Source organism: Tasmannia lanceolata, unplaced genomic scaffold, assembly GCF_043159265.1.
Source record: "Tasmannia lanceolata isolate RefF3 unplaced genomic scaffold, GAP_Taslan_0.1 ptg000005l, whole genome shotgun sequence".
NCBI lineage: Eukaryota > Viridiplantae > Streptophyta > Magnoliopsida > Canellales > Winteraceae > Tasmannia > Tasmannia lanceolata.
Genome location: NW_027518682.1, coordinates 6,265,939 through 6,284,756, shown reverse-complemented (window position 1 = coordinate 6,284,756; position 18,818 = coordinate 6,265,939). Strand labels below are relative to the sequence as shown.

Sequence of the window (18,818 nt, the reverse complement as noted above, 5' to 3'; positions counted from 1 at the left end):
AAGTTGGAACTACCATATTTTGATAATCGCACAAACAACCTTGTCTTTTCTCTTTTGATCGGCTATCGAGAGATTTTTGGGATAAGTAATAACCTTGGAAATGATATATTTGTCCCTTTTCTTCCGAGAGGCACCCCCTCATAGTGTAAAAAGAGAAGTCATAAATACACTAGAAGGATATGGCCCGGAGAAGAAAAGGGGGCGAATATACCACTTCTCTTTAGATAATTATGTTCCACCCTTTATTAAACAATTTCCTGAGAGGGTATACTCACTACTCACGAATCTAGAGAAACTAGTGAAAGCTCGATCATGTATACCTCTTTCTATGGCATTTCTAACTCATAACCATATGCCCTTTCCTTTCTCTCCCCTCTCTATCTTGGTAACCATTTTCTACTCTCCGCAAAAAACTGCCACACAATCTGTTTAAGACCCCGCATTCGAATCAATGAACAATTCTGTGTTAGAGAAACTCAGATCAATGCTAAATAAAGCTCAAATTTCACTAATTTTTTTTTTAATGGCAGCTCAAATTTCACTAATGCACGCAAGATTTCATTAAGAACAGTGGCAGAAACAGGGAGGGACTCATTCCCATGATCTTCGCAGTATAGGGGCTTACCTCCAGAAGCTCAGAGGAAAAGTAATGGTTAGGGGATCAAACATCTTGAAATAGTAAGAATACCTTCAAAACTTACCATACATTACATGCATTCCAAAACATTGGCAAGAGACGCTCGTGGAATTAATCACATGCTAGTAAAACAATTAAGGATCCAACTAATACAAAACTAAAAGAACTCAAAGTCCAGATACTTGCCCCCAGACTTCATGTCTGCCCCAACCATTCTCTTACTGCTGTTCCCCACCACCCCAACTGCTTCTATTTTAGCCGGGAGCTCAATCTCCATGGGCCTCGGCACCTCAGGGGGCGTGCTGCACCGTATCAATGCCCAGTTCACACCTTCAAAGAAGGGATGCTGCTTTATTTCAGTTGCCCCTCTCTTCACCCCAAGCCGATGTTGAGGCTCCTTCACTAGTAGGCCTCTGACCAAATCCCTGCCAGAGTAACTTGTTGCCGGGGAGTCGGGAAATCTTAGCTGCTGCCCAACCACATTAAATAGTGTTGCCCTGTTGCCCGAGCCCTTGAATGGCGTTTTGCCATATAAGAGCTCGTGCAAGAAGATACCAAATGTCCACCAATCCACTGCACTGCCGTGGCCTTCACCTTTGATGATTTCTGGGGCCAGGTACTCATGGGTCCCAACAAAAGACATGGATCGTGCAGTGGTAGGCTCTGCCACGAGTTCAGGCAGGGTAGTGAACACCTGGCCGGTCTCGGCCCTTGGTTTTCTGGTCTTTTTCTTGGTTTTCTGGGGGAAGATTCGTGGGATAAAGCATGCGGGCTGGATACACACGGAGGCAGGCTCGATACAGGCTGGTTGGACGCAGAATGCACCAGCAGCCCGTTTGGAGGGGTCGGACTCGAATGATGAGGATCTTATTAGGGTTGGAGATACTGCACATCTTAAAGAAAGGTCGAAATCTGAGAGCATTATGTGACCATCATCACGTACAAGGACGTTTTCTGGTTTCAAGTCCCTATAAACAACTCCCAGCATGTGGAGATACTCGAGCGCCAACAGCACCTCCGCCGCATAAAATCTGCCAAATTTAAAGAGGCAAAGGTTATCTTAAATACATTAGATCGGTAACATAGAACTTTGGATGTAATTTCATGCATGAGTGGTCGAGCCAAGCAACTGTAGACACATAAATCATACCAAGTCAATCTATTTAATGTCATTGGGCTAGTGGCCAATGATCACTATAGCGGCCAATCCACAAATATATTCAAATAACCAAAATATGTGTATAAAAAAGTAATCAAGTAACAACATGACACACAACCAAGAAAAGAGAAATTCAAAATAATAAGTGTTAGAATACTGTTTAAAAACTCCCCGCACCAGTTTTAGATTCGCCTGAGCCGACTCCTTTTTACCTTTATTGGGTTCTCGCCCTCGTCTGAGTTTTGCCCAATCAGGTCAATCCAAACTCCTTTGAATCACCCAAGTTAGTGAAAATTTGACCACATCAATCATTGACTAATCCATGTCGACTCCCTTTTACCTTAGCCTGAGTTCTCATCCGATTCCGAGTTTTGAAAGTGTGTTAGAAACAAAGATCCCTCTTTTGGTGAAGAGACCATGGAGCTCTTCGATTCACTGACAAATTGGATAATTATGCAATAATTGCTCAGCAATTAAATGAAAATAATATAGATGTTGGATATTAATACATCAAATATATTATATTAGCTATTGTACATAGTTTTAAACCTTTAAATGATATATTAAAATATAAAAAGAACATATGTAGCAATAATCAAGGTTTAAAATTTCGGTTTCGGTACCGGTTTCAGACCCTGAAATTTTGAAATTTTGACCGAAATTTCAAAATTTCGGTCGAAATCTGGTACAAAACCCAAAACCAATTTTTTATTCAATATTAAATTTCGGTGAAATATTAAATTAATATAAAAAGATTTTTTGGGTCAAATTTCGGAAAAACCGAAATTTCGACCGAAACTCCGAAATTTCTGCCGAAATAAATGACCGTCTAGGTTTTTATCGATTTCGGTGTCGGTCTCCACCGAAATCCGAAATTTCGGATTTCGGTCGAAATTTAAAACCATGGCAATAATTAGGTTCCCCAAATGGATATGCAGTGCTACAATATCAAGTACTAACCCACATGGATAACATCCTTTTTTTTTTTTAATATCAACCCACACAGATAACATCTGTTCGTATAGATTTCATAAAAAATTTATAAAGAAAGAGGCAGGTGAATAATTAATTAGGCATTACTTGAAAGTTGATTGCACGTATTGAAAGCACAAAGGTCTGCTTCAGAGCAAGAATCTGTTACGTCCCTTCATGGTAGAGAAGAAATCTGTCTCATCCGGCAGATACCATATTGGCTATTAGGAAATAAGGGAGTGAAACCCCATGACCGTGTCTGAAGGCTCCATGACATGGTCATGGGTTTTCACTCCCTTATTTCCTTTTTTTTGTGAATGGTACTCCCTTATTTCCTAATAGCGAATATGGAGTTTTCAGACAACAGTATCACCAGACTCATGCAGAGGGCAACATAAAAGAAAACATTAGCCAAGGCAATTAAAAAAGCTAGAAAACTCGACCAGTCAATCATCAAACTGCTCGAGTTGACATGACCTTGGCCAAGTTCTCGTCCGAGTTTGGCCCTGCAGAGTCAGGCAAGAAGTCTGAAGATAGACAACATCAATCAATCATCGTCTCGACGGAGTTGATTCAGTTTTTACCTTGGCTGAGGTTCTTGCCCGAATCCAAGTTTAACTCACAGATACAGTTGAATTTCTGATATAAACAACCCCAAGCAGGAGGGAACCATATTGCTTCCACAACAGTAAAATCCCAACGCAAGGGAGACCCGCTATCACGATACTTTTTCATTATGATCGCAGAATCATTACGTCTTCCCATATCAAAGGTTGAACATAAGGGTTACATTAAGGGCCTCCAACCTAGCAGGAACTCACAAAGTATCTCACATCTTCAGTTCGACAATGATACCTTGATCTTCATGGAAGAGGAAGCGGAGTTCATAGCGAATCTAAGAAGGGTGTTTAGGTGGTTTGAGATTACGATTAGATTGAAGATAAATTTCTCAAAAAATGTGATAGCCGTGCCAAAAACTGAAGATGCATGCCGAGATTTTAGGTTGTAGGGAAGAAAATGTCCTGAAAACCTATTTAAGCTTATCTTTGGGCTACGGTATACCAAAAGCAGCTTTGTGTGACCCCATAGTTGAGAGAATTGAGACGAAGCTTGCCTCATGGAAGAAAAAACACCTCTCTGTTAGTGGTAGAATTACCATAATCAAGGCAACTTTGGCCAATATGCCAGTCTACTTCATTTCTCTCTATAAAGGGCCGTTTAAAGTGGCGAAGAGAATAGAGAAATTGCAAAGAGACTTTCTTTGGGAAGGAGCTGAGGGAAATAAAAGAATAAAGCATCTAATGAAATGGGAAAAAGGTGTGCAAATTGAAGAAGCATGGTGGATTAGGAATTGGGAAAATAAGATTGCGAAATAAGGCCTTGTTGGGAAAGTGGTTGGTGAAGAAAATGAAGCTTTATGGCATAAAATTATTGGTGATAAATATGGGTTTGGCGAGGGGGGGGGGGGGGGGGAGAGGGAGGAGTAGGAACCCTGTCATAGGAAAATGTTCGGGTGCATGGAAGCCCATTTGTGTCCCTCAAGTCCAGTTTGAGTCTCTTGTTAGGTTTAGAGTGGCCTAATGCGTAGGGGGTGCGTGCGGTGAGGTTTTGGGTACACCTATGGTTAAGGGAGTCCCAGTTGTGCCACGCATTTTCAAACCTGTACCGGTTAGCAATCAATAGTGAGTCAAGAGTCTGTGACTATTTGGATAGGGGAATGGGAGATGGGAATGTGGCATGGGACATTAGTCTTAGAAGGAACCTCAAAGACAATGAAATAGCTAGTTTCTCTGCCTTGCTTAGTCTTCTTAAATCTTGTTATTGTCCCATGAGTCTGACCGTAGAGTGTGGATCCTGGATTCTATAGGTGGTTTTCTTGTGACATCTTTTTTCTACAGGTTGAAAGACGGCATCAGGGAAGAATCTAGTCGAGCAAGAATAAAGAAGTCTAACGCCCCACCAAGGGTAGTGGCTTTTGCTTGGACAGTCATCCATAAGGAAATTAATACAAGTGACAACTGAGGAAAGAAAATTCAATTTAGCGAGTTTGTGCATCTTCTGCAAGATGGAGTCTCTGGATCATTTATTGCAGCATTGCCTTTTTTGTTATGACTTTGGCAGGATGTGATAAAACCCTTCAGTGTATCATGGGTGTTTCAGAGATCCATCGGGAAGGTCTTGCTTTGGGGGGTCCAGGGTGGCGGTGCGGGCTTGACAATGTGGAAATTAGTCCCATATGCATTGAATTGGCACATTTGGAAGGAAAGAAACAATAGAATATTCAAAGAAAAAGAGAAAGGGTGGGGTGGGGGCGAGTAGCTCTTGAAGCCATATTAGACATTATACCTTCTTTTAATAGGTAAGCTGGGGTTCGATCCCAGCTCACCTATATTAGACATTATACCTTGGGGAAGAGAAAAAGTGGACCCTAGCTATAGTGTAGGAGACATATCAAGGAACTGGCGTACGCAGTTATGTCAGAAAGAGAGAAGGAGAAAGTTACACCTAAGCAGTCTCCGCCACCGGTGGGATGGTTCAAATTGAATTTTGATGGAAGCCCTAAAGGAAATCCGAGATGAGCCAGAATTGGAGGTTTGATTCATGACTCCAATGGTAGAGTATTCATGCCCTATTCGGGCCCGGCGGGTTTATGTGATGCAAATGAGGCGGAACCAAGGGTTTTACTTTGGAGCCTAAGATGGATTGTAAATCATAGGTTGGGCCCATTAATCATCGAAGGCAATTCCACAAAAGCATGATTTGGCTTGGGCCTCAAATAAAGTTGGAGGACAGTGGAAGCTTGAAGACATTACTGAAGATATTAGGGATCATGTGCGCAAATTGGACTCCAATTTCAGCATATGAGAAGATCAGACGATGAAAAAGCAGATCCATTGGCGGAGAAGGCGGACATAGAGTTTGTCCAAGGGTTCCTACGAGAGGGCAAAATTGCAAACTGGTATGTTTTGCAAATTAATCAGTTAGCTGTTGCAAATCTAATTGCTGGTCGCTGTTTAATATGTGATTTTCTGTCAGTTCCGTTTTCTGTCAGTTGCAAACTGATTCTCTGTTGTAATTTTCACATAGTTTGTTTGTCGAATCTCAAATGTTCTCAAACTAACATGCATGCGCTAAGCCCAGTGAAAATTTCCTTGTTGAAAGTCTCCTAAACTGATCTGCTCAAACCTATGAGTCATCGACCTTGGGATCTGATTTCCATCTGTCCGGAAGCCAAGATTTGATACAAGATTGATGCTGGATTGGAATAACTTCTCCGGTTTAAAGAGGAGAGGAATAGAACAACACATTTCCACTCCAGGACACCGAAAGTAGTTGAATCTGTTAGAAATCCAGATTCAATCCCTACACAAGACAGCTTAACACATCTAGGCATATCCATAGGTGGCACACCAGGTTTGAATTCTGGATCCACTCCTAATTCACTAGTAAACAGCCACTGAATCATTTGGAACAAGTTCTTCCTAGACTGGCATAATTCGCAACCAGATCTGACCATTACTCCTGCAACTACTCATTCTGCTACTGGAGTGTACAATCGGTTGGTTAAGGAGTACAAGAAGACCCGTAGATATCTCAGTCGCATAATGGCCAAATTACTGAAACATGAAGGACGAAATGGATTTCTTACATTGCCTAGGACTGAAGTGATATTGACTGTTCAAACGCTTGATCTGCTACATATTCGCTCCAAATTGAGGTCTGTTACAGAAACAGCCCAGATCTGAAGTTCAGTAGTGACATTAATGATTCCGGATCTGAGGAGGATACTCCCAATCTTTGGACAGCAACCAGTTGTCAGTAGATAGCTGCGATGGAAGAATTGATTGAAACAGGTCAAAATCAGTTGTTGCTTAACTAGCCTTGGGTAGGAACTGTTTGTTCCAGTTGGCAACCTTCAAGGAAGTGAACTTTTCTGACAACAATAACTTTTGTTGATTCCAAATTTGACAGATTACAGTAACATGCGGGAGACAAGTTGTCGCCCGACAAGGTTACAATCCGCGCATCCCAAAATGTGTAATCCTGTCCACAGTGATATTATCACTTCCAGGTGATGTTATCGCCCGACAAGTGTCCGCTTTTTCCGAGGCAATCAAGTCCACTTTGATGTCCAATAACAATCTACCAAAGGTTTTCTCCTTTTCCTAAAAAATTCTTCCATTTCTTTCTTGCCAAATTTGCCATATGACAGCATAGGGAACAAGGTTCCAAAGAGTGCGACCTATCTTTCCAAAGGTACTATTGCACCAATGAAGGACTGTTTTTCTAATAGATTCCAACCCCTCCCAATTCCAATCCCCCCAGCCCCTCTCATATTTGTTGCCTACGATGAGATGCCACTTTCCTAGGAGGGAGATACAGCGCATCTTTACTCTTCTGATTCTGACCCCTCCCAAGGGTTTTGGTCTGCATACCTTATCCCAGCGCATAAGATGTTTTAGATTCTTATTGACCTCACTACGTTCCCATAAAAAGTCTCTTTAAAGCTTTTCTATCCGGTTTGAAAGGAAGTGATCTGAATTTGCTACTCCGCTCTCAGTTGTAGAAGATCTCAGATTTGAATCAAATTGAAGAAAGTCTCTGTCATAGCTCTTGGTGCTGGTTTGATTTTGCCCAAGGATCACCTCTGGAATAGGACTGATGTCCGAAAGAGTTGATAGACTAATTTTGTTCCAATGATAGTTGGACCTGAAAATGATAAGAAGGAACCTGGTCCTCGATCTGCTGACCTCCAGCTACCTCAGCATCCATTTTGGTTCAGTGACAAGCACCTCTAAATTGGAGCAACCAGTGAGCTAGTACAAGTCCAATTGCTCTATTAGTTTTCAGCAGGTCACTGGCCTCATCTAGATTCCAAGTTTCTTAGCATATGGTGACTCAAATTGAAATGCTTGTTTTCGGAGTGACTGGATCCTCTGGATAAGCAGCTGGGACAAGTAACTAGAAAGCATTGATATTCCTAATGACTACTGACAGCTGACCTGCCAGAGTTGGGCCAGTTAATGTCCAAGTGTGTATGAAAGCTAGCTCCCTCTTGGGCCCCATTGACTCCTACAGGACTGGTTTTTCTATTCCTTAAAAGAAATTACATTTCACTTGTTGCTGAGTTACTAATATTTTTGTGACCAGTTTAGCAGTGCATTCACAGGTTATTGCAAGTCCCCTCTCAGACCTTGCATCAATCAGGATGTCCACTAGCTAGCTGCATCACATCCCTGGTAGTCTCCAGGGATTTTAATGCTGTATTGGCAACCAAACAAGGGGCTTTGCTGATGTGGCACCCAAAAGCCAAACAAAGCCCCTAAGCCATCTCAGTTTTTGTGCAACCAAACAGACCCTTAGAGCCCCACCAACCTCCTTTAACACCCCCCCCCCCTCCTCTTTCCAACTCATTTTCCAATGTGGGAATAAAGTTCTCCCACAAAAGACGAAAGGAAACTTGTGGTTGTTCGCCACTACAAGACAAAATAACAATTTTGATTTTTTTTTCGAACTGGTGGAATTTTATTAATGAGAAAAAACTGACTCCCAAGTCCTAACAGATGAGGTTGATAGAACATAGAGAATACAAGGAAGGGGGAAAAGATGAGATGCCAATCACAAAAAACACTACTCCCTACAGTTTTGAATTCTCATATGAATTTTTATTTCTAAGCTAAATAAAAAAGTAAAATCTTATATGAGAAAGACAACCAAATATGAAGAGATCTGCATATGTTTAGTCGGGAAAAGCATCCATCTTAGAATCCAAAAAGTCATATTATGTAAAGATCATAAGATGATGAAATCTTCACTCACAAGAACAAGAAATGTAGATGTCAAATCTTCTAAGTTCCTGATATATTCTTCACTTGCAAAAATTTGAACAAGTTGTTGGTTGATCTTCACAATTCTTTTAACAAGTGCTCAATTTGTTTCACTGAAATTCATGGTTACACACAAAGGTTTTGAAAATTCCATCCATACACTCATGGTGGACATGACAATTGTCAACTGTGAATCAAATGAGAACTTCAACTGATGTCTTTAGTGTGACACAGGTTGACGTTGCCAACCATGGAGAGCGGAGCCAGCCCAACTAAACTTCACATGTACATAAAAGGGCGCATAATACGTTAATATATAAAAAGTACATCAACTATTGATGTATGTATTCAACATCTAACATGCATACGACGGGACTACACAATATACATCCACATGCGGATCAACAGGATTCATCTAGCAAATGAAAACCTCCAAACCCTCTCTGTGCTCTCTCTTTCATCTTTAATATTCTAAAAAATGGCAAACTTGACTAAGCACGAAGAGTCCACAACGTAAATAAACTATCACTATACAGTTCTGAATTCACAGCATGAAAATGAGAATAATCTGCTTCCTAATTTGGACTGGATGTGTCCCTTGACTTCCGTCTTTCAGTGCCGCTAAAAAAATGGTAAACTTGGCTAAAAAGAAGATTAGTACCCAAATAAAGTAATAAACCAATCTCAAAGGCTCTGAATTTGCCAAATGAAAATGAGAACAGCTCTTCTAGCCAATTTTGACTAGAGCTGTGGTGTGGATCCATAGGGATGGAAGCCCACAGCAGCTCGGTCAGCTGCAGAGATCCTGTGAGTCATATAGAGGAAGGACCGTGACCAACATATGACCTCTAGTAAACTTGAAATATTATTGAAATTTCAAAGGACACCAGGAACCCAGAAATGATCACATGTTCTTCATTTCTTCCATAACTATATAATATGTGATTGAATGAAACAGAAGAAACTTGTGCACCTATTCATACATAAAAGTCGAGGAACATTGGCCAAATAATCAATGAAATGAAATGGTGAATGACTAAAAATATATCATCACGACATGTTCGTGTAAAGAAATCACCAAAGTTACCACAAGCAATCATGGCCATAGAATATCAATGAAGCAGAAGCAGCTGCCGAAGATTCTTAACAATGCTAAGCAAATTAATCTTTTTCCAGAGAGTTCCCAACCAAGAGAAGAAACTGTCGACTAATAGAAAAGGGGATATGGCCTAGCCATCATAAAAATAGAGAGGGAAGCACATAAGAATTTCTTAAGTGTGATGTTTTTTCTATGGTAACAAATTAAGTAAAAGTGGCATCACTGTCCCCTAACACAACAACAAAGATATATTGACATTAAATATGGGTTGATTAAATAAACGGCAAGCCAATGGAACGCAAAGACCATTCATCAGCATAAATCATACCGTGCTGCGTATTCAGAGAAGTGTTTCCCCGGCTGCCGCTGCCTCAAAGTGTGCAAATCACCTCCTGGACAGAACTCCATGACCAAACACGAGAACCTGTCTGTCTCGAAATGTGTGTACAAAGTTGGCAAGAACGGATGATCCAGCAGCTGCAGGATTTCCCGTTCTGTCTGAGCCCTCGTCAACTTCTTTCTGCTTGCAAGGGATGCCTTATCCATTACTTTCATCGCAAAGTAGCACCTGGTCCCACTCAACTCAGAGAGATACACGCTCCCAATATCACCGCATCCAAGCCGTCTGAGCAACCTAAAATGGCTCATCCCCAAGATACCATCCCGTGCCCGAACAGCTAGAATAGCCTTCCATCTAGGATCATTTCCTTTGTGAGGCTTATTAGCACTTCCTGTAATATTACTCCAGTTACTGTCGTCGCTAAGGCCACTGCTATCGCTTGCTCTGCTATTGCTAGTTTTTGTGCTTTCAATTGAGTCACCTATAACACTTCCCTTGGCACTCTCACAGTTCCTTTCCACACTAAGCATACCGTCGCTGGTAATCCCGTCACTTCTGTAAGTGCCCGTGCAGCTATTGACGACACTCATAGCAGTAACAACACCGGTACTGTCAATGCTACTGTGAGGACTGACATTGCCACTGGGAGGCAAAGAAGCATCCCATACACACTCTTTCTCCTCAGAATCTTGTTGCATAAGCTTGTTATCTGTAGTTTGGGATGGAGGGGGAACCAAAAATGGAGATGATGTTACTTCCATATCATTAGGCTCTTCAACCAGGCTCTCTGCAGGTGAAAGGATGGTTGCATTTGGTTTCATACCAGGAACCTGAATTGAAAGATCATCCAGAAAAGGACCCTTCATGGACAAACTTTTTACCAAGCATCCTGTCTTCGATTTGTTTTGATCGATTGTTACATAGACTGTTCTCATCAGATCGGTATCAACAGGCTCGGGAGGATGACTTGCCCCAGAAAATGAGCAATTGTTCAGTGACCCTTCGTCAAATGAATCACTTCCTTTTAAGGGAACAACCTCAGGTAAAAATTCCTCTGGTTCTTCAAAAGAACTTTTTCCTTTCCATGCTTTTACAACCAGAGACGAGTCTGAATTTCGAGCTTTCTGTGCACGTGATGGACCCTCTTTCTCTCTCAGTGCACTAACGTGCAAATTTGATACCTGATCTATGACAGGGGACTGCCTTGATTGTGCTGGTAGCATCTTCAATTCAGGCATTCTCTCCATTTCTGATGAATTATTAACATTACACGGTTCAATGGAAAAGTGTATACTCAGTAGAACGAATGCACTATTACCTCAATTGTACGATTCTATGAATTTGTATCTAGAATGCTGGCTACTCCCCACTAAACCCCCTTTGTCTCAGTAGACATCTCAAATATCGTTTCTCCTTCAAACTCATGAGATCTAAAAGCACTTAACAAGTTCTTCAACCCTAACAATCCCTTAGTACTGTTGTTCGGAGCAAGTAAATCCAGCTTTCTCTCTATATTCAATCAACCTAAATAAAAGGAAAAGAGAAAACCATAGTTCATCAGAACAAATAGAAGTTCTTAGCTCTCTCAAAAGGAAAAGACAAAAACAAATTCAAGTTCTTAGTTTCCACTCCCGATTCAGCATCAGTACATAGATCTGAACCACACAGAAGTAGTATATGACAAGTTACAATCAAACACTGAATCCCACGGTGATATTTTGACCTAAACCCTAGATAATGATCAAGCATTGGTGTTTTCGAAGTGCATAGGAAAATTTAAATCAGGTAAAAGAGCGTTCTTATAACAGTTTACAAAAAAAAAAAAAAAAAAAAATTCATCACTGACCTTCAAAGCACCGCAATTCAAAATACTCGGATCTCCAAGATCTTTCCAGATCCTAGGCCTTAACCAGACAAATGACCACAAGGTTTGCACCTTAACTCATAATCACGTAAAGAACTAAACTAAAAAGAAAAGAGAACACATAAGCCCTAGAAAGAAAGGCTGAAACCAAAGCCAAGAATAAAGCAACGCAAAAATGCGAAATTCCGACAGAATCATCTTCCCGTTAAAACACATTTCCCCATCCAGACCAGAAACAAGAAAAAGAGTAAACACTAAGAAGAAAGTAAAATAGCAAATAAAGAGATCTTCAAAACAAAAAGAAGGCGAAAAAAACAAGAGAAAATTCAAGGAGAATAATCAGATGCAAACGTACTCGTACTTTCAGATCCGTCTAGATCCCTTTACTATTCTTGAAGGAAACGTAGGATTTAGGGCTAGGGTTTTAAAAATCTCGAGCTAGAGTTTTAATAGGTCGAGCTCAGGGTTCGTCTTTCTCTCTCCCAAAAGAGCAGAGAGAGGGAAAGGGAGACTGGTAAGAACTAAGAAGGGAAGTGTGGCGGAGAACTGGAGCTGAGGCTCTCCGCTTTTGCTTTTTTTATTTTTCGGGACTATGTAAGTCGTGAATGGGCCGAGAAAGCAAGGCGCTTTCACTGCTGGCGGGTCCGAATTGGGCCCACCATTGTCACCTTTGGTCCAGAATGGGCCCGGCTCTGCTTCCCTTTTGGCCGACATATCTTTTCTGCCGCTGCTATAATCGCCAAAATCCTTCCCCATTGGGTTTTTGGATTTTATTATGAGGAAATTTCATGTCTTCATATTTGCGGGTTATGATTATGACTAGCTTTTTACTCTAAATAACTGCAAAGTTAGGGCTTCCTAAATTTATGTAAAAGATTACAGGCTTGAAATTACTAAAATGCCCATAAGAATAATTTTCTAAAATAAATGGGATATTAGCTAGGTATTAGATTCCGAAACGTGAGTACCAGAAGGTCAAAGAGTTGGATTTTTTTCCAAGTGCCACTTTAACTAGGGGCAGCGGGGGTGGGCAACATGAATCTCGTAATTAACACTCTCTAATAGATTATGTAAAATACGGCCACCAACAATATTAATTATTAGAGCCTCAATTATATGAGAAAATGACAAATTATTGGTTAAACCCACATTTAATTTAGAAAAATTGTATTTAATTAAAAAATTTATAGAAAAGTTTAATTAATCAAGTTTTCTAATGTTCAAATTGGGGCACAAAAAAATTGGAATTTCTCAAAAAACTTATAGTTATTTAGAGAATTTTGTAACTATACCTCCCAACCGGAAGCTGAATGCATGCGATGGTCTCTCTCTCTCTCTCTCAATTCTAACTGTAAAATGATGAAAGAAAGCCATTAAGGGACTAATAATATTTGCACTACTGAGTTTTAATAATGGGCCGAACACACCTTGTAGTTTCTTTTTTTAATAGACTGCTGAAAATGTTTTGGGAATTGTATTAGCTTTGGAAAGCTGGTTAAATAGTAAGAGACAGGGTGAGTTTGGCCCATTATCAAAACATGGTAGTGCCAAAAATCAGTAGCTTGTTAAGCCCGTTACTTGAAAGAAGGCTATTCTTGACTTCAACCCACAACCAAAATATGACTTTGCACTTAGGAATTGAAGAGTGATTTACAGTGACGAAATGAAAGAGCAAAAGAGGGCATTCTCCGTCCTTTTACTGGCGGTAGTGGTATTTTTTATCCTTCAAAAAAAGAGAAGAAAAAGGAAATATAAAATAAATAAATAAAAGTTATAGCCTTAGCAATACTGTCGACATTGTTACATTAATTAATTTAATTTATTTGTATTTCCTTTTGGAGTTTCTATGGTTTTGAATTAGCCATGGAGGTCCTTATTATCATTTTTCTCTGAGTTTATAGATAGGAGGAGCGTTGTCCAATCTTCTTCAAAAAAAAAGGAGCGTTGTCCCAAAAAAGAAATTCTGCTATTTGCAGTAGAAAATGACAAGACATCATTTAGCATTTTGTCCCTTTCGAGGAAAAAGGAAACATGCAATTTCTCAACTCCCTTTCTGTTGAATTTGATGGAAGAACTAACTTGAATGAACTTTTTCACAAGCATAGATAAAGCAAAAACTCTATACTACACTTCAATTGGGTTAGCGATACCAAGAAAATAAAACCGACTCTAACAGCTTAAGCTTCTAGAGTGATTGGTTGTTAGCTGTTAGGTCCTAAGTGGGGCCCACCTAGGCATGGTCCTAAGTGGGGCCCATGTTTAAAGGCCCTTGCGTAATGCGTTCCATCAGCTCTGGGCCTTGCCTAAGGTACCTTACCGATACTCCAAAAGCTCCAGAGCTGATGGAACGCGTTAGGCAAGGGCCTTTAAACATGGCCGCTATCAGGTTGGGTCCCACCCAGTCCCATACCTAGGCGGGCTCCCACTTAGGACAGTAAAATATCACCACGCTTCCGCACTCGTAGTCCTCGGCGGCCCACTCTGTGACGGCTTTCACTCTGGCCTTTTTTTCAAGTAGCTATTTCCAAAGGTCGCCCCTTTCTTGACTTGAACACGGGATGTGGTAGCTGCTCTGATGCCAAATGATAGGTACCTTACCGATACTCCAAAAGCTCCAGAGCTGATGGAATGCATTAGGCAAGGCCCTTTAAACTTGTCCCATACCAGGCTGGGTCCCACCTAGTCCCATACCTAGGTGGGCCCCACTTAGTTCAAAACCTAACAATTGATTAGAAATAAATGTGTACGGCCATCTCAAAAAACAGGGGCCCACGCACGAGCAGGGTTGCTGAAGTATAAATGATTAAAATAACACCAACTCTAACAACTTAAGCTTTTGGAGTAATTGGTTGTTTCACACTCTGGAGATGATCGATCTCTTGATTTTACCAGCAACTAAAAGCTCTGATACCAATTGTAAATACTAAGATCCGGGTATTCAATATGCCAGGATCACATACACAACGAATCTAATCAAATCAACTTCACTAATCTATTAAAATCAATCATTACTAAGATACAAAAGAAGGGTTAAGAAACTTATCGCGGATCGTCCATGACAAAATTGATTTGGGCTTGATATCTCTCTCTCTCTAGGTTTGCTCATTGCTCCATCACAACCGGTGAAAGTTTGCTCAAGGCCCGCAGGCCAAATATTTTTGGCGAAAAAATCCCTTCTTGAAAATACTTGGATTTCTCTGATCCATCCAGCCTTGCTTGAAGTTCTGCATTTTCTTTATAATTTTTTAAAATTGTGAACGGGATATCTTTTCAGAATGGGACCAAAGACCATAAATCATCAAACGTAGGCAATTATTTATCATAGGTCATATTTGGATTGAAGGAATTTTCTGGAAAAGTTTGGAAAGGAAAATTATGTCTAAAATTTCTTACTTTTTTACACATAAAAAAGATAAGAGGAATTATAGACTAAAGGGAGCCCTTGTAAAAAAGAGGTGAAAGGGCTCTCCTATTGGCTACACATCACCAACATGCATTAATAACGGCTGAAAAGTCAAACATGATGGTGATGTGCAGCCAATGAGGGTGCCCATTCACCTCTTTTTTTCAAGGGCTCCCTTCATTTTAGACTTCCTCAGAAGATAAAACAAACCAACCCTATTCAATTTTTATTTAGAAGGGCGTTCAATTTATGATGACATCTCTCTAAATCAACCATACTCATAACATTTCCTTATAAATCGTGGAAAGAAAAAAATAAAAAAAACATTCCAAGAAAGAAAAAGTTTTCTTGCAATCCAAATATGGCCATAGCAAGATCCAATTAGCAAGATTAAAGGGTATCTTTTTCATTTGCCCTTTGATCATCCGATGAGGGTAGAACACCATCATATTTCCAGCATTTTATTTAATCAGAGTGTCATTTTCAGGGACCTTAAATCTAGAGGTTTAGTGTGGTACTTCCGAATTAATTTTTTACCCTTTCCTACTGCTAGAACTCAAAAAGGAACACGTATGTTCCATCTAAGCAGTTAGGTACCTTGATTTTGCAAATGGGAAAAATCCAAGTATACGGATCCCAATCACATTTTATACTTTTCTATCTTTAGTTAGTTGTTAAAGTTGTTAAAATTCTTAAAAAACTATCACTAACAAGGGATTGCAGATCTATCTTACCAATAAGAAGAGTGATTAATAAATTAACAAGTGTCATTATCAGTGCAATAAAGTAAGAAGTGTCGTTATCAAAACTAGGGATTGATTTTTTATGAAATGTGTGTGCGGTGTGCCCTTTTGTCATTGTTGTTTTCACTTTTCACCGTCAAGAGGAGATCCTGACAAAATTTAAACATCAACTAATTGCCTCTTAAATGCTCGATTACCTTAAGACAGATAAAAGGAGTGCAGCCCCGAGCTTCTTAACGTCCCTATCTATATGATAATTTTTGTTGGGCGTTGATAGATTCGCACCCCCTGTAGGATAATTCGCACCCCTTTTAATGTGATTTCTCGTGAAAAGGCGTGCGAATTATCCTAGGGGGTGCGAATTTAGCATATGCCATTTTAGTGACTAAATAGTTTTATACTTTTTGAGAGATAGGGTTGCTAAGCGAAACGGGAATCCTGTTTGGGAAAAAAGACAAGAGCCTCTCTCATGACACGTGCGCAAAAGACAGAGAAGGGGCACATATCCCCACAAAAGCTAAAAACAATTTAAAATTTACCAAATCATCGGTCAATTTCACCCTCCTCTTTATTTTCTAAACGGGATCCCATCTTAGAGAGACGATGGCGACTGTTGCTAGTTGTCAAAATAGGGGCGAAGATAAGGATTAGTATATAAGTTTTAGGTGGGGCCCACCAAAATACGTGGCAGTTGATAAATATTGTCTTCCAGAAACGCCAAGAATTTTGACTATGTAAATAGCACTTCTTTTTCCCAATTGGACCTAGCTTTTAAGAATGAAACGTACTGGCATGTGCAACTGCAACCATTGAAGATCGAGGAAGGGTCTTGGTAGTACAGTGGACTACCAAATTAGCATGGTCCTATTTGTTTTGGCTTTTGTGATCAGATTCTGAATCCAATACTGATTATTGGACCCAACGGTTTTAGACTGAGTAGGACTAAGAGAGGATATATGGAATGCAACTTTAGTAATGTAAGGAGACGAGACAAGAATGTAGTAAATATGGTTTAATTCTACATAATGAATGAGAGATTGAAGATGATGTTAACAATAGAATAAGAGCAGATTAGTTGAAGTGGAAGCTTGTCTTAGGAGTTATGATAATAAGATCCCTACCAAGTTGAACGGAAAGTTTTATAAGATAGCTATGAGGCCAGCCATGCTGTACGGCTAGAATGTTGGGCCACCAAAAAGCAACATGTGCATAAAATAAGTGTAGCGGAGATGCTAATGCTTAGATGGATGTGCGGCCACAGAATGTTAGATAGAATTAAAAATGAAGACATTCGTAAAAAGGTGAGCGTAGCACCAATTGAGGAGCAGATGAGAAAGCACCACTTAAGATGGTTTGTACATATCCAATGTAGGCCTTTGGATGCTCCAATGAGAAGAGGCGGCTCGTGCCAAATTGATGGAGTAAAAAGAGACAGGGAGAGACCGAAAACAACTTGGGTAGAAACAGTGAGGAAATACTTGAGGGCTAGGAACATAACAGAGAACATGACCTTGAATATGATAGAATGAAAGAAAATGATCCATGCAGACGAACCCATGGTTTTAAATTTCGACCGAAATCCAAAATTTTGGATTTCGGTGGAGACCGACACCGAAATCACAAAAACCCGAAACGGTATTTTATTTTGCCGAAATTTCAGACTTTCGGGCGAAATTTCAATTTTTCCGAAATTTTGCCAAAAAACCTGTTTTTTTAATTAATTTAATATTTCACCGAAATTTGGACCGAAATTACCTAAATTTCGACCAAAATTAAATATTGAATAAAATATTCTTTTCTTTGTTTCGCCGGATTTTGGCCGAAATTTTGAAATTTCAGGGGTCCGAAACCGGTACCGAAATTGAAATTTTAAACCATAGACGAACCCAAGTAGTACCATGATTAGAGCCGGATAGATTCCTTTCATCTTCTTCATGAAATTTTTCTGAAGGATTCATTTAGCCGACCCTAGCTAGTTTGGGACAAAGGCTTTGTTGAGTTGAGTTGAGTTTTAGATTGAGGTCTCACTTCTTGGGAGATTGGTTATCTTGACCGGTCCTCAAAAAAATCTCAAAAATTTATATGCACTTTGACCATTCGTCTTTAAATAGATGATGAAACGTTTATTTGTCAATGGATATTCCATCACTCACAAATAAGGCTAGTCATATGTCTGGCTATTCACAAATTCAGTGCATCATGCCTAGTGTGAATATTCCATTTTTTTGAACAATGATTGCACAATTGACACTTCCTGTTAAGTGATTTATGACTATTTCAATAGAAGTTAAAGTATTATACACTTATCCTGATCCTGATGACACATGTGGTTATTATGTTAGGCTCTGTAAGCCTCCAAGTGTATATCCTGCGATGTACCTTTGCTTCTATTACTCGATTATGAGATATATAGCCTTCTCTAAGGAACAAGGTAGGTCCTTAGGTTGATTTCCTAGTCAGAATCTCCTACAAGAGTCATCACTAAATACACATCAAGACAACTGCTAGTTTAAAATATGATTTCATTGAAAACTTTCCGTGAATATACGAAGTTTTTTTTTTTTACAAACTACATTATCAACACAATCCACCCTCAACAAATGATCTACACTACGTTCTATCATGATCTTAGACAGATACTCGAATTGCAAATTAGACAGATCCCAATCAGATCCACTGGCAATAGATGTGGATGATAAGTGATTCCTTTTATTGAGTTTTTATATGGTGTTCGGCTTGTAATCAGGGTGCCACCCTTGATATATTCGATCCG

The 18,818-nt window shown here is 39.8% G+C and overlaps 1 protein-coding gene across 3 annotated transcripts; it reads right to left on the bottom strand.

Moving 5' to 3' along the window:
* Positions 1–492: 492 nt before the first annotated feature.
* Positions 493–12,486, bottom strand: LOC143877252 (Protein kinase superfamily protein). 3 transcript variants are annotated; one of them, XM_077379203.1, is made up of 3 exons: positions 12,255–12,486; positions 10,024–11,559; positions 493–1,668 (listed from the first exon to the last, which is right to left on the bottom strand). In XM_077379203.1, exons 2-3 carry the CDS (start codon positions 11,280–11,282, stop codon positions 795–797), a joined length of 2,133 nt encoding a protein of 710 aa, XP_077235318.1. In that variant the 5' UTR covers positions 11,283–11,559; positions 12,255–12,486; the 3' UTR covers positions 493–794. The 3 variants fall into 3 exon arrangements, with proteins under 3 accessions (XP_077235318.1, XP_077235321.1, XP_077235319.1); XM_077379206.1 differs by having other exon boundaries at positions 12,261–12,486; XM_077379204.1 differs by lacking the exon at positions 12,255–12,486 and adding an exon at positions 11,882–12,220.
* Between the last annotated feature and the right edge of the window lie 6,332 nt (positions 12,487–18,818).